This window comes from Galeopterus variegatus, unplaced genomic scaffold, assembly GCF_000696425.1.
Source record: "Galeopterus variegatus unplaced genomic scaffold, G_variegatus-3.0.2 Scaffold1781, whole genome shotgun sequence".
In the NCBI taxonomy this organism is placed as follows: domain Eukaryota; kingdom Metazoa; phylum Chordata; class Mammalia; order Dermoptera; family Cynocephalidae; genus Galeopterus; species Galeopterus variegatus.
This window is the reverse complement of record NW_007727892.1, coordinates 175,457-190,345: the sequence shown is the minus strand read 5'-3', so window position 1 is coordinate 190,345 and position 14,889 is coordinate 175,457. Positions and strand designations below refer to the sequence as shown.

At 42.0% G+C, this 14,889-nt stretch overlaps 1 protein-coding gene across 1 annotated transcript; it reads left to right on the top strand.

The window, feature by feature from the left end:
* Positions 1 to 5,092: 5,092 nt before the first annotated feature.
* Positions 5,093 to 5,659, top strand: MSGN1 (mesogenin 1). Its single transcript, XM_008578916.1, has one exon. The coding sequence runs from the start codon at positions 5,093 to 5,095 to the stop codon at positions 5,657 to 5,659; it is 567 nt and encodes a 188-aa protein (XP_008577138.1).
* The last annotated feature ends 9,230 nt before the right edge of the window (positions 5,660 to 14,889 follow it).

The following is a 14,889-nucleotide window of genomic DNA, read 5'->3' as shown; positions in this document are numbered from 1 at the left end:
CAGAGTAATTGGGGGAAATAAGTCCTGTGTGAAGAGATAACCAGAATATCAGGCATCAAATATTAGGGGCCAAATCTAAGTGTTATCAATCAAAGAAGGGAGAAATCCTGAGGGCTGAGTAAGGCAGGGAAAGCTTCTCGGAGGAGGTGGGATTTGACCAGGGCTTGCGTCTCGTAGCTATTCCCAGTGATTCCATTATGTGTATGACACTGTTTCTGGGGAGGCAGTGTGATATAGTGGAATTTATGTAGTATGGTGAGGATTTGGAATTCATACAGACTTTGGTTGCATCCTACTTTTTCTATCCTCTTGCTGTGTTTTCTGGGTCCATTTCTGAACTCAAGTTTCCTCATCTTTAGAATGTTGATTATATCCTTTACTTTATAGAGTTGCTATGACAATTAAGATGGACCAATGAATCTAAAAGAGACAAGTTTGATTCTCAGCATATGGCAGGAATTCAATAATGAGTAGCTCTCATTTTATTAGACTCCAGGATTAGATTTTTTATTTTATTGACCATATTCTTATCTATTGAAGGCTTTTCTGGAGCATTATTAAAGGTTGGAATTCACTGGAGTCCTTCCTCAGCCTTGAGAGAATGGGCCACGCACACTTCCTCATGTAGAACAGGGATCCAGGAGATCCTGGGGAAAATAGAGCCTTCACCCTGACGCTTCTTGAAGGTCTGGAAATAGTGCTATTTCTCATGAGACAGGTTTTTAAAAGAGCATCAATCATCTTTCCTGCTGATTTACCTGGTATCATATACCACGGCAACATCACCAGGTTTAAGTGGATGACCTCATTGGTGAGCCCTTCATACTTCCCAAAGTCAAATCTCAATTTTCAATTTTTCATAACTTTAACTTTCAAAAGGAGAGAACAGAACTGAGACCACCAGAGGTAGGAAGGGGAGGAATTAGTGAGAAACTGGTAAAGGGCCACAAAAAGTTATTTCATTGTGTAATGTTGAATATGCTAACTATCCTGATTTGAGCATCACATATTGCACACAGGTATAGATATTCAACATTGTATGTCACAGATATGTACAGTCAATTATGTTTCAATAAATGATAGAAAAGAAGATTATACACCATGATCAGGTGGTATTTATCTCAGGGATGCAAGGATGATCAACCTCTGCAAACCAATAAACAGGATGTATCACACCAACAGAAGCACTTTAAAGTTTTCAATTAAAATAGTTACTATTAGGGGCCGGCCCGGCGGCGCACTGCTACAGTGCGCCGCTTGGGAGCGTGGCGGTGCTCCCGCCGAGGGTTCGGATTCCACATACAGACCGGTCCCTGCTCACTGGCTGAGCGAGGTGCGGGTGCGACACCGAGGGTTGCGATCCCGTTGCCGGTCCCAGTCTGGTACGGGCGCGACACTGAGGGTTGCAATCCGTTGCCGGACACGAAAAAAGACAAAAAGAAAAAAAAAAAAAAATAGTTACTATTAGGGCCGGCCTGGTGGTGCACTGCTACAGTGCGCCGCTTGGGAGTGCGGCAGCGCTCCCGCCGAGGGTTCAGATCCCACATACAGACCGGTTCCCGCTCACTGGCTGAGCGAGGTGCGGGTGCGACACCGAGGGTTGCGATCCCGTTGCCGGTCCCGGTCCGGTACGGGTGCGACACTGAGGGTTGCGATCCGTTGCCGGACACGAAAAAAAAAAAATAGTTACTATTATTAATCATTATCTCTCTTCTTGCCAATAAAAACAACAGCTAACTATACAAAAAAAATTTTTTTTCATAACTTCATAGCAACCCAGTATGTAGGATAATTCTAATTTTCACATGAGAAAACTGAGATCCATAAAGGTTGAATAACTCATTCAATGTTCCATAGTAGAGTCAGAACTGGAACTTGGATTTTGGTGCCTTGAGTGATAGTCCTAAACTTCTAGGCTAAATTTAAACTTCTCTTTGGCAGTGGTATGCCCAGAATGGGGGCGGTGGGGGGAGTGGTCTGCCCCAGCTTGGGAAAGTCATCTTATCACTGCCATTGTTTAAAATTGTCACTACATGGTGACAGTAAAACAGACCAACTTCTTGCCAGCTTTATCACTGTTTTAAAATTATCTATAGACAATGCAACTCTATTGTCTGTACGAGAGGCTGATGGCTCCTACCACCCACCCTGGGTATGCCATGGCTCTGGTTCCATTCAAAAAGAAAAGTTCCATTTGAAGGGAGGAATTTTTATTTCTAAGTAGAGGTGACTTGAGGTCAACAGAAAATGGGATGATATATTTGAGGCTACATGTATTGTAGCTGTAATTTCTCTTGACTCAAGGTACCGAGCATAAGGTTAATAATTACAGCAACATTAGTTACCATAATTAAAGCTTACAATATATAGACATGACAAAAGTGTGTACTCTATGAGGCAAGTATTAGCATTTCAATTGTATAGCAGAAACTGAAGCTAAGAAAGATTAATTAATGTGTCCAAGATTACAGTTCCTCAGTGGCAAATGTAAGATTTGACCCAGTTTTAGTCTGCCTCCAAAAGCTGCACTCTATTACTACCACTCCCTATCTGTCCACCAACATTTGCACAGCCTCTAAAGTATTAAAAATGCTAATATTGCAGAGGAGGCATATCAACGAGGCTTCCCAGGGCCACCATTTTAGAGGCTGTGCCCTGCATAAAAGTGCCTGGCTGAGGAGGGAAGCTGGGCTGAAATAAGCCCAAGGTTGGTGTTTTCTAATTTGCATAGAGGTGCCGTGCATGGGACCACCAGTGGCTGCATCTTCAGGAATCACATCAGCCTGTGGCCTTTTGTTTTCTGTCTATTATCTGAGCACAATTTGCCAATTTCCTGGAAGTGGCTCTGCCTGAAGCAACCTTCCTGGCCCTTAGGTCTAGAGTTTACAATCACCTGTAGCCCACGTGAAATGCCCAGTTGTTCACTCTCCTGTTTTGACTGTTACCAGGAATGTGACCAGCATTCCCTCAGAAGCTCATCATTCTGATAATTAGACATAAGACCACTACCAACCCGTATGGCAAATCCTGGGTCCTCCTTAATGGGTATAGCTACAATAAAAAGGTTGATTTGAAGGCCTGGGATTTGAGAGCCAAGACAATCTGTATCTCTATATTACTCTTTGGAAAACAGGAGCAGGAAATTTTTTCAATGTCTCTTGGGAGTATGCTTCAGAATTGGGGGCTTCTTTTCAGTCTGCTACAATTATAGTCACAATAGCTTATAAATGTTTGTTGAGTGAATGGCATTTAAATTTACACTAAAGTATTTATCCCAATAACTCAGTCTGGCTCGTATGCAAGTTTAGCACTTACTCCAAGGAGTCAGACAATTTTGGATTTTCTATTTCCATCTCTGCTACAGCCTTTTGATGTGACATTGAGCAAGTCTTCATCTCTAGCATGCAGATAAAATGATGGACTGAGTAATCTCTAAGTCCCTTCATGCTGGTACAGAGCTCTTTTAATCAAGCATGTTCATAACGTAGTAACACATTTCATTTTATAGCTGAAAGGGGGTTAATGATCCTCTGCTTCACTCTTCTTATTTGACAGATGCTCTTTATGAAGAAGACAGGCAGGCATTATTAACCCATTTTACACATTAAAATACTAAGGCCTAAGGTCATGAGTCATTTGCTCAAAAGGTGGTGAATTCCTCCTCCACCACACTCTCAACTAGAGAAAGGAGAGAGGGAAAAGGGGAAAGAATCATTTATTGTATTTCATTAATAGTATAATTCTTTAAGCTCTGGCTTAGGGTCCTTTAGTAAATGGTAAAATTAAGAGCATGCTTCTACAGATTACCTGCTTGAGATTTTTCTTCCATAAGCCTTGCTAATTAAAAAAATACCATAAATGTTCTAATTAAGCCATTGGCATTTCTTTTCAATAATTGCAAATGGACTTAAATAGTCATGTTAAAGGACACCGTTGTATTTACTCTAAAATGTAACTCATTGTGACTCTGACGTTAATACTAATTTGTAGAATTAGGTACATGGAGAATAAACTAAATTCATGGGACAAATGGGGAATCTGAAATCTCTCTTCTAAAATACAGGGTCTATCAGAACATATAGGAAGTGAAGCAAACTAGCAGGACCCTCCAACTTAACACATTCCGTGGCATCTGGACCCGCGGTGAGGGAAAACAGGCTCCCTAGTCAACTTCGCACTTCCTCTATACATTTCAAAAAACAAGGTGTGACTCAGCAGCTGATTTTTAAAAGGGCCTTCAGAAGGCTAGATGCCAGGTATCCTGCAAACTCCCTGGCTTAAAGTTTTCTGTTTCCCAGTGTCTGTTTGCTATAGGGAATCCAAATCTGTTCAGTTAAAGCAAGGGCTATATGCTTCTTGAATGGTATTTCCTGCTCATTAAAGCTCTGGGCTTACTGGAGCTGCTGGCCTTTGTCTTTCTGAGTGTAGGCATGTTTGGAGCATATCTATATTTTACAAAACCCAGGGAAATTTGCTCACTGGAAGGAAAGACGGAAACTGGCATCCACTATGTGCCCTGGGAAATAAGAGCTGTTATTGTTTGCATTTCACATATGAAAGAGTCAAAGCTCTGAGGGGTTAGCTTGTCCCTAGACCCTGCTGCTTTTCCCACAATATACCCCATCTACTCTGAAATATCTAGGAGGTCTTGCTGGGGGGGATGGAGGCCCTTTGGGGGCACTTTGTTCCTCTCCACCAGACCCCTCGGCCACCCCTCCTTGCTGCAGATGCCCCCAGTTTGTTTTCTTTGGCTCCCTCATTAATGAGTTCCACAGGACAACGCTAAGTCTAGTTATGCAGCCTTAATTGGTTTAGTTACAACAAGATAATTCCTTTTTTCTTCTCTTGGAGGCCTTTCTGTTTAAAGACATTTTAGCTGGAAGATGCTAATTATCAATGAGGAAAAAGTGACACCTGAAGAGTTCATTTTCCATCTTGGTCCTTGGTTTTTCCTTTGAACTCCCTTTACCCGGCCCTCTTCCCACTTCAGCGCTTCTCCCCCACCATCATAAAAGAGAGCTCTTCCCTGGCCAGGCGGCAGAACTTCTTCTCACTTGCAGGGAGTCGTTCCCTCTGCAGCTGTCTTGCAGGCATGGACAACCTGCGCGAGACCTTCCTCAGCCTTGAGGATGGCTTGGGCTCCTCCGACAGCCCTGGCCTGCTGTCGTCCTGGGATTGGAAAAACAGGGCAGGGCCTTTTGAGCTGAACCAGGCCTCCCCGACGCAGAGCCTTTCCCCGGCTCCATCACTGGAGTCCTACTCTTCTTCGCCCTGCCCAGCCCTGGCAGGGCTGCCCTGTGTGCATGGCAGGGCCGACAGTGGCAGCAGCCATGGGGCCAGTGGCCTGGTAGAGATGGACTATAATGTGTTAGCTTTCCAGCCTGCCTACCTACAGAGCTCTGGTGATGCCAAGGCCCAGAAGGGCACCAAAGTCAGGATGTCTGTCCAGAGGAGGCGGAAGGCCAGTGAGAGGGAGAAGCTCAGGATGAGGACCTTGGCAGATGCCCTGCACACTCTCCGGAATTACTTGCCGCCTGTCTACAGCCAGAGAGGCCAGCCGCTCACCAAGATCCAGACACTCAAGTATACCATCAAGTACATCGGGGAGCTCACAGACCTCCTCAACCATGGCAGAGAGCCCAGAGCCCAGAGTGCATGAGCTCCGCCCAGGGAATCTGACCTATTCCAGCCCCCAAGGAAGTAGAGGAGAGTTAAAAACCTGGAATATCTCGTGGGACAACAGCACAGTTATTTTTATATAGTTCGTGTGGTCACCTCCTGATCTGAAAAGTTCTAAGGGGATTCCCATCTGATCTGTTGGAAACGCCTGAACACTTAACCTGCCAGACAAGCAGATACTTTTGCTCCAATTTTTCCCACCATGTCTCAGGAGACTCATCCTTTGCAAAGTGATTACTTTGCCCTTCACTGTCTGTTCAAGGTATTCTAAAAGGTCAATGATTTTAAATGCATTCTTTTTTCAATAATGTAAAATTGTTACACTTAATCTTCTCTTGCCATTTTGGTGTTAGGAGCTTTCTTTCTGTTGCTATCTAAACCTGTATTTCATACAGGATCCAGTGTGACACCTGGATTCTTATTAGAAAGATTTGTGCCAAGTAAAGGGCGATAATGCTCCTGTTTCGTTGTCTGTGTTTGTGTGGGTGTGTTTGAAATCATTACTTTTGCAGGGACCAAAATCACTTAAATGCAGAAGGAGTTGGTGTCATGGTAAATAGAAAGTCACAGGCAGACAGGCTAAGTTAAGACAGAGTGAAGATCCTAATGACCACAGCCTCCTCTCTTAAAGCAAGGGAAAGAAGGCTGCATACACGACTGGACGGCTTGTGTGACAGGGAATGAGGGTATAGGAAGGAAGAGGAGGACAGAGCACCACAGGGTGGGCCTGAAGCAGGGCAGAGAGGGCAGGAGCTGCCTGTCCCAGGCATATAAATATGACCTCATTTAACATCTTCACGTATTCATTTCTCAAATGAAGATATTGGCTCCAAAAAGTAGACTATTTGAAGTTCGTATATAATAAGTGAAAAGAGCCAGGATTAGAACACAAGTCTGTCTCTAACCCCTCCCAAGGCATTTACTTCTTCATCCACAAATCTTCCCCTTCTGTCTACCCACCTCCCCTTCGTTCAAATAACCCCACATGCACCATTCTCAAAGACACACACCCTCTTCCAGGTGCCTTGTCTTGGGGTGAATATCTGTACCATCCTCCATTGGGCTAATTTGAATGGCACAGGACTTTGAAAAGGGGGCTTTGAATTAAGGAGGTTCACAAAAACTTGTGGTCTTTTTTAAGACCAAATTTTTCTCCCTATGGTTGTTAACCATTAGTATTTGTTTTTGATGAACTGTCTGTTCATGTCTCCTGTCATTCTTTTTCTATTGTTGATTTTTCTTTTTTTTTTTTAGTGACATAAATTACAGAGGCAGTAGATGTGTTTACAATTTCATGTATAATTTCAACACATTTTTTCCTTGGCTGATACCAATACCCTAATAAATATGAATCATATATAAATTCTTGAGAATACCTTTAATTCTACAAATTCCTGGGGTTTTTTTTAAACTTCGAAATCTGTAGTAAAAATCCTTCCAAAGTAACACAAGTAAATGTGTGATGTAAGTTCATTATTATCTAGATTTTATTGAAAATTGATGCATGACCTGCCCAGAATGACATATGTGAAAAACAAGTTTTAACAATGTTCCATGATACAAGTTCTGCATTCTCTAATGAGTCACCACTTGAATAGTATTTCCAGTTTTTTGTTACAAAAAAAAAAAAAGCTATAACAAATATTATAGACAACTAGCTTTGTCCACTGATATTTTAATTAGCCTGAAAATTCCTGGAAATGGGATTCCTAGGTCAGGGTGTAAATTTTAACTAATACTGTTGGATTGCTTTCATAAAAGTCTGTAGTTATTTACATTCCCTCTAATATTTTGTGACAGAACAAGTGTTTCTGCATTGCCACTGGATATTATCAATCTTATAAACTTTTAATGGATAAAAAACATTGTCATTAATTTTAATTTCCCTATTATTTGAGATGGAGCATTTTAAGAAAATGTTATGTGACTATTGTTCATTTTTGTTCCTTTTCTATAACTTACTAGTTTATGTTCTTTGCCATTTTTTTCTGTTGGGTTGTCTTCTTGTTAATTTGAGAGAGGTCTTTGTATGTTATATGCATTGAAATATTTCCATCCAAACCATTTTATTATTTTTTATGGTGTCTTTTTATAATTTTGATTATGGTATCTTCTGCTTTTTGAGGTTTTTCATTTTTATATGATCAAATCTATCTTTTCTTGTATGGCTTATGTGCTTTTTCCTTTTGATTAATTTTTCTCAGTTCCAAGGTTGTCTAAATGTTCTCCTGATTTTTTCAAATATTTCTACAGTTGTATTATTTACATATGGGTTTTTCATAGACCTGCAATTAATTTTTGTCTACAGAGTGTGGAAGGAATCTAACTTGATTTCTGATTAGTGTTTTTTAACTGAAGAATAGTATATCGTGTCATCGGGGCTGGTGAGTGGTGGTGGGGCACAGTTGCTAAAATATCATCATATGTATACAAACCTTCATCAATTTCTCATGTATTTGTTTTTAATGTTTTAGAGAAGAAATTAGAAAATGAACAATATCAAGACTTTCTCAGGACTGTACTCTGTGCACGTACAGGTGTTCATGTGAGTGTATGTGTGTACATTTATGTGTATTTGCCTATACATGCATGCATGTGTTTATGTGTGCTATTTTATGTGTTGGAGAAGGAGGAGTGGTGAGGATAGTAATATGGGGGTGGGGGAGAATCAGCTGGTCTAAAAACCAAGTTTTAAATCAAATGCTGTTTTTCTTGCCATTTTTGAATGAGTGGGACCCAGAGGTTCTTGGCTTTTTCAAACTCGAGCATTAAGAATGCTTTATAAATAGCTTGGGTAATAGTGGTTGTCCTGGGGACCAAATACTATGAGGTACCTGTCCTCACTTTCAAAAACTCCCTTAAAGCCAAAGACTCACCTGTTAGCTGAGTGTGCCCTTAGGACTTCTAAGAGGCCCACTAGAGGGAAGGCATTTGGAAAACCAGGAGGTGACAGTGTCATGGAAGAAGGCCTCTGTCCCAAGGCCTTGTCTTACAAGCACCACTGAGTCCTCCCCAAATTGCCCCAGCACCTCTCCAGCAGAGACAGCTGTACACAGCACTTGACTCCTGCATCAAGTAATCCCCAGTGAAATTGCCTCCCTTGTATGGAGGACAGCTGGAACGGGTCCCTCATTCCTCTAGGGAGTGTTTAAAAAAGGATTTGGCCCAGGCGAAGCTCAAGAATAGGAATAAGCTATTCCTGGCACTTGGACAGGGAAAGGGTTGCAGAACCACAATTCACATGTGCCAACTGCATTGTAGTTCCATATTTATTATTTCATGTAATTCTCATAAGAATCCCAGGAGGTGGGCATTATCATTCCTATCTTGAAGATGAGGAAACTGAGGATTAGCACAGGTAAGCAATGCAAAGCTGCGTGGTTAATTAGCACATGGTTGACTAGTGAGCGAGTTCAGCTCTAACTCCAAAGCTCAGGCTCCTCCCCTGAATCTGGCTGCCTTCTTGCCCAGCTGGTTTGGAGGATACTGTGTGCACTGGGCTTGGCAAGAGCAGAGCATGCTCAGCAGATGCTCTCTTACAGCTTCTCGACATTTTCTCTGCTTTGCTACCTCTGGGGCCCTCATTTCTTTCACCATCTGAAGCACTGCAGAAGGGGCTAATCATCTTGTCCCCTAAATTATTTCCCTTTGAACTTCTGCCTCCACCCCGAACATTTTCTCAGAAATTCCCCTCACTTCCTTTGCTGGCGCCTAGAATCCTTAGTCTACAGAGGAAATCTGACTTCTGTTCATTCCCGTTAAATAAAGTGTTCCACAATTCACACCGGGCTGAGGTTTCTTTGTTCTGCTGTAGTTTCTGACACATTAGCTAATTGGGAGAGAGGCCAAAAGAGGGGTGGGGTGGGGGGGGTTCCTCTGCAAGTTAACAAGCAGAATTATTCTAACATTAAAGTATATTTTAAAAAAACAACAAAAGATGTGTATGCAAATGCACTTGTGCTTTTGAGGTCCTATCACATGGCTTAGTACATCATATGCTACACTGCAGTGTCATTTGATTCTCTGACAATTCCCATATGCACTCCAGACTTTGGGAGGAAGCCGGGATCTGGGCCTTGACCTCTGTGGGCTCAGCCTTCTGCTGAGAGCCTAAGAGGGCCTCTATCCTGCCAAGGAAATAGTGAAGCTGAAGCAATGCCTCTTAGAGCAGCACCAAAGAACTTGATCTTGATATTCTGGTCTCAGAAAGACCCTTGAACTAAGGAAGAAGCACGCATAAAAACTTCTGAGATGACTGGGGGAAAAGGACAATTATTTGTCTCTTGTGTTTGGAAACCATTGACCTTCCCTCCCTTAGTTATATTCTTCTCCACATGAACTCTGACTTCTGTTTTGAAGGGGGGAGACCTGGCAGGGCCGGAGGGCAGGATACCCGCAGGAGAGAGGTGTGTTTAGCAAGCCCTACCTCGGACTATGCCCAGCCCAGTAAAAACAGCAGTGTGCATCCCTCATCTACTGCTGCATCAGGTTCAGTGTCAACAGCTCTGTTTTTGCCTTTAATCTTGACAGCTAACATGAGGAGATAGCTACTATTAGCCCATTTTGCAAATGAAGAAACAGGCTGAGAAGGCAGATAACCTTGCTCAAGGTCACATAATTGGTGCAGGGTCAAGGATAACACCCAGGTCTGCCTGACCCATTTCTTCAACAACAGTAAGTTGACGTGCCAGCAACGCAGTCGTGAATACCACAAGCAATAGAAAAGTCCTTCCCATTGTCTGTGCTCTCATTTGAAGCTTTGTATTTGGCGTCCAAACCACTTATTAGGATTTCTATACATAAAGGCATACTTTGGATTATGATAGGCTTTATACCCTTTCCTTGTAAGGTGGGAACAGGGAAATAGAATAAGGGAAACATCTGGTTGGTTAACATCAGGTTACTGCAGGCTACTTGTAAAAGTGAAAGGCAGAGAGAACTTCCTTATCATGCCCTTTGGTACTGGCCTGTTTGGGATAATTAGACTGTTCTTTCTTCCCCCTCCTGATTTCTTAGAAGGTCAGATAACTCAATTTCAGTTTGGTGACATGTACCTTCAGCATGAGTGACTCCATTTTGATTTTAAGTTTGGTCTGTTAAGGCCCAGTGCAGGAGCTTAGTCCAAAACAATAGCCATGATCTTGTGCAGTCTCTGTTCTCAAGAAGTTAGGTGAGATAGGCCTATATACATGAATGATCATAATACCAGCAAAAAGTAAAGGAATAAAAATTTTAAAAAGCTGTTTGAAATGCAATGAGAATAAGGGATGGTGCTATGGTTTGCATGTGTCCCTCTAAAAATCATATGTTGAAACTTAATTAGGCCAAGAGTTTAGATCCCTGTTCCAGCTAGCTGCCAAAAAATAAAAATAAAAAAACTAATTGCCAACGTGATAGTGTTGAGAGGTAGGGGCCTTTAGAAAGTGATTAAGTCACAAGGGTGGAGCCCTCATGAATAGAATTAGTGACCTTAATATATATATATAAAAGAATTAGTGACCTTATTAAAAAGTTCCAGAGAGCTGTTCGCCTACTTGCATCCCTTCTGCCACGTGAGGATGCAATGTTCAAGGCGCTGTCCTGGAGGTGGAGACTGGGCCCTCACCAGACACAAAATCTGCCTGTGCCTTGATCTTGGACTTCCCAGTCTTCATAACTGTGAGGAACAAATTTATGCTGTTTATAAATCACCCCAGTTGAGGGTATTTTTCTATAGCAGCAGGAATAGACTAAGACAGATGGAGAGAGGAGTTGCATTCTGTATGATGGGGCACCTGGAGGATGAGCTGGTATTGAACCTGAACCCACATGGTATCTCGATAGAGGACAGGGACATTTCAAAAAGACAGAACAAGAGCAAAGGTACAAAACCAGCAATCAGCTCGGGGCATGGTGTGGCGGGAGTGAGGGATGAGACAGAGTGGAAGAGAGATTTTGGGCACAAATTATAAAGGGCCTGGAATGCCAAGCTGAGGAGGTGAACTTGGCAGACACTCATTTTGTGTTTTACTCATTCTGTGAGGATATGTGAAGATGAACTTAGTCACTGAACAAGAATTCATAAGCTGATAGTGTTTGCTTGGTTCCTGAGACAGATACAGGAATTTCTAAGCTGCTTAGTCCTTGCTTGGTTCCTGGGAGAGACATGGGATGCCTGCCCTCTGGACGTTTACAGTCTAGGGGTGGAGGAATCAGATTCTATAACTGATTAAAGAGGAGTATGGCTCAGACAGTAAGTCTGCTAACAACTTCAGGGATGGTGGGACATTCTTTGAGGACCAGAAGCACAGAAAGGGTTTAGGCGTAACAAAACGAGAGAGCTGATGCTGGAGGGGTGGGAAGGGACCAGAAGGCAGAGCATTCTTAGACTGGAGAATAGGGAAAACCACAGCCAGGAGAAATGGTGGAAGGGAAAGCTGGGCCCAGCTTTGAACGCTCTGGAAAAGCCAGTGCAAAAGACACCATTTTCAAGTTCTGACCAGTCCCTGAGCATTCTGTTCTGGCATGTTCACTTCAGTGCATAACTGCCATATCCTAACACTTCCAGCAAGACTGTCAGTTCAGATAGGAAACTGAGGTTCAGAGAGGTGAAGTTTCCTGGGGCCCGTGGCTAGTAAGAGGTATCTGGTTACAGAGCTCCTTCTGACCCTCTCAGCTGCACTGCCCTCATTCAGATACAGAACCTCAAAGTAGAAACTACAGTGATGATCACATATAAGAAGTGATTCCTTAGGAGGCTTCTGAGCACAGGTACTACCTGTGATTAACACTTAATACTTATAAATTCCAGCAGTAGGGGAGGGACATTTATTTATTTTTATAGTTAATTTAAGGTAATACAAATGCCTCCCATTTTGATTGGTTTTCTCATTTGGAGGGCAGATCTTTTCAAAGATCCCAGAGTTTTAAATATGAACATAAAAGCAATTTACTCCAAACAAAATGCTCCAGTTACTTTTCTGATGTCTCTAGGTCTTGCAAAAGAGGCCCTTTGCGTCTTTCCTACTCTGGAGCTCCCTGGCCCACCCCTCCCTGAGGCAGGTGAGCATCAGAGGGCTGCTGGAGCCTGCTCTTAACCCTGTTAACAAGGTGGCAGAAGCCAAAGAGTGCCCTTTGGGGCCGGAGGGACAGGAAGGCTCCACCGTAAAGGGCTCTAGTTAAAAGGAGCAAAAGGTGCAGAGAAATGCTAGAGCCCTGTTTTTGTTTGTTGTGTATTTTAAATACTGGGAAAGAATAACTGAGTTTCCACTGCTGAGCCTGAGGTTGGTCTAACCTGAGGACTGTGCTCTTCATGCCCAGCAAGAGGTGCCTTTAGGAGACTCAGGTACCAAGGCAAATGCTAGTTCCCTGGTGTTTGCAAGCCCCTGCTCATCCCATTTGAGAACAGACACTATTCTGAGTAAGCTTTCCTATCCACCAGGTGCTCGTAGGAAGGCCCCTGAGTTTGGAGAACTCAAATAATTCACTCAGAATACTTAGCCTTCTTCACACCTAGTCCCAGATTGCAGAAAGGGAAGAGAGAGGAGGTGGGGGTGCTCCCCATGAGCCTCGGGGAGCAGGTGCTCCTGGACTTTCTGCTGAGGTCCTATCCTCCAGCCAGGCTTTGAGCAGACCAGCTACCAAGGCAAAAGGAACGGTTTTATGATTCTAACTTCATGGTCACAGAAACAGACAGTGAGAAACTCAGGTGCTTTAGTGAAAAGGGCTCAGTTTTGGAATTACTTAGCAATGTCTCCAAAATCACATGGTTCATGAACTCCAGATAAATATCCTTATCTGCAAAATAAGGAAACAATGCTTATGCCTACAATTGGTTATAAATAACTCGCAACAAATTTGGAGAGTCAGTGTCATTCTGTTCTCTGATTGCAATGAAATGAAGTCAGAAAGTAATAAAGAGAGAAATTAAAGAAAAACAACACCTCTACACATTTGGAAAATTTAAAACATACTTCTAAAGAATTCATAGTTCAAGGAAGAAAACAGAAAGTTAAATAATAGAGTAATAAAGCAAATTCTATCTATCACAGCTTGTGAAACACATCTAAACCACAGAGCTTCAAATATATGCCTTCAATGTGTATATCAGAAAAGTGAAAATTAATGAGCTAAGCATCCAACTTAATTAGAAAAAGATCATCATCATAAAGTCAAAGAAAGGAAATGAAGGTGAGAGGAGAAATTAATAGACAAAGATACAACTCAGTGATTCCAAAATTCGTTCTTTGAAAAGCCTAATGATTAACCTCTGGTAAAACTAGTAAAGAAAACAGACAAGGCAAAAAATAAACTATATGAGGAATAAAAAATAGAATATTAAAAAAGCTTAACTAATACTACATACAATTTTAAGCTAATATACCTGAAAACTTAGAGAAAACAGACAACATTCAAGGAAAATATCACTTACAGTCATTCAAGAAAAATTCAAAAACCAAGTAGTTCTATAATCATTAAAGAAATGGATCCAACAATTAAAACTATCTGCAGCAGGCCCAAGTGATTTTAATGCTATTTTAATCTTATATAAGTTCTTCCAAGAAGAAAGAGGCAACTTTTCATGAGGCTGAGAATTATTGTTGCCTACCCAATGTTCATTCTCTTTCTTTACTAACCCAATCTCAATGTTACTGGCAGTGTCAATAAATAAAACCTAAGTCTTTTAGCTTCCCTTACAGTAAATGGTCATGTAACTTAGTTCTAGCCAATGACATAGAAGTATAAGTCTCTGGGTGGGGCTTCCAAATTTATTTACAATGATAGTATGATGTCAACACCAAAACATCACATAGTAAATAGAGCACAAAAGGGAAAGCCACTGAAACAATAATTTCACTAACAGATACTAACATTTAAAATAAAATCTGGAACACCCCCCTCCCCCCCTGTCCAAAGTCTCCATCCTAGAGCACTCTATCTTGGAGGGAAGAGAGAGGTTCCTGGAAGGGAGTTTCGTACTAGCAGTAACAAGAGTTCCCCCTACCCATGCTGACCTTGAATTTCCCAAGCTCTTTCTCTACAAAGCAGGAATAGTAGCATCCGTAATAGTAGTATTGTACTTACCCTGGGAAACTGTTCTAAGAAGTGGCAATTTTTTTTTTTTTTTTTTTAAAGATGACTACTAAGGGGATCTTAACCCTTGACTTGGTGATGTCAGCACCACGCTCTCCCAGGTGAGCTAACTGGCCATCCCTATACAGGGATCCGAAC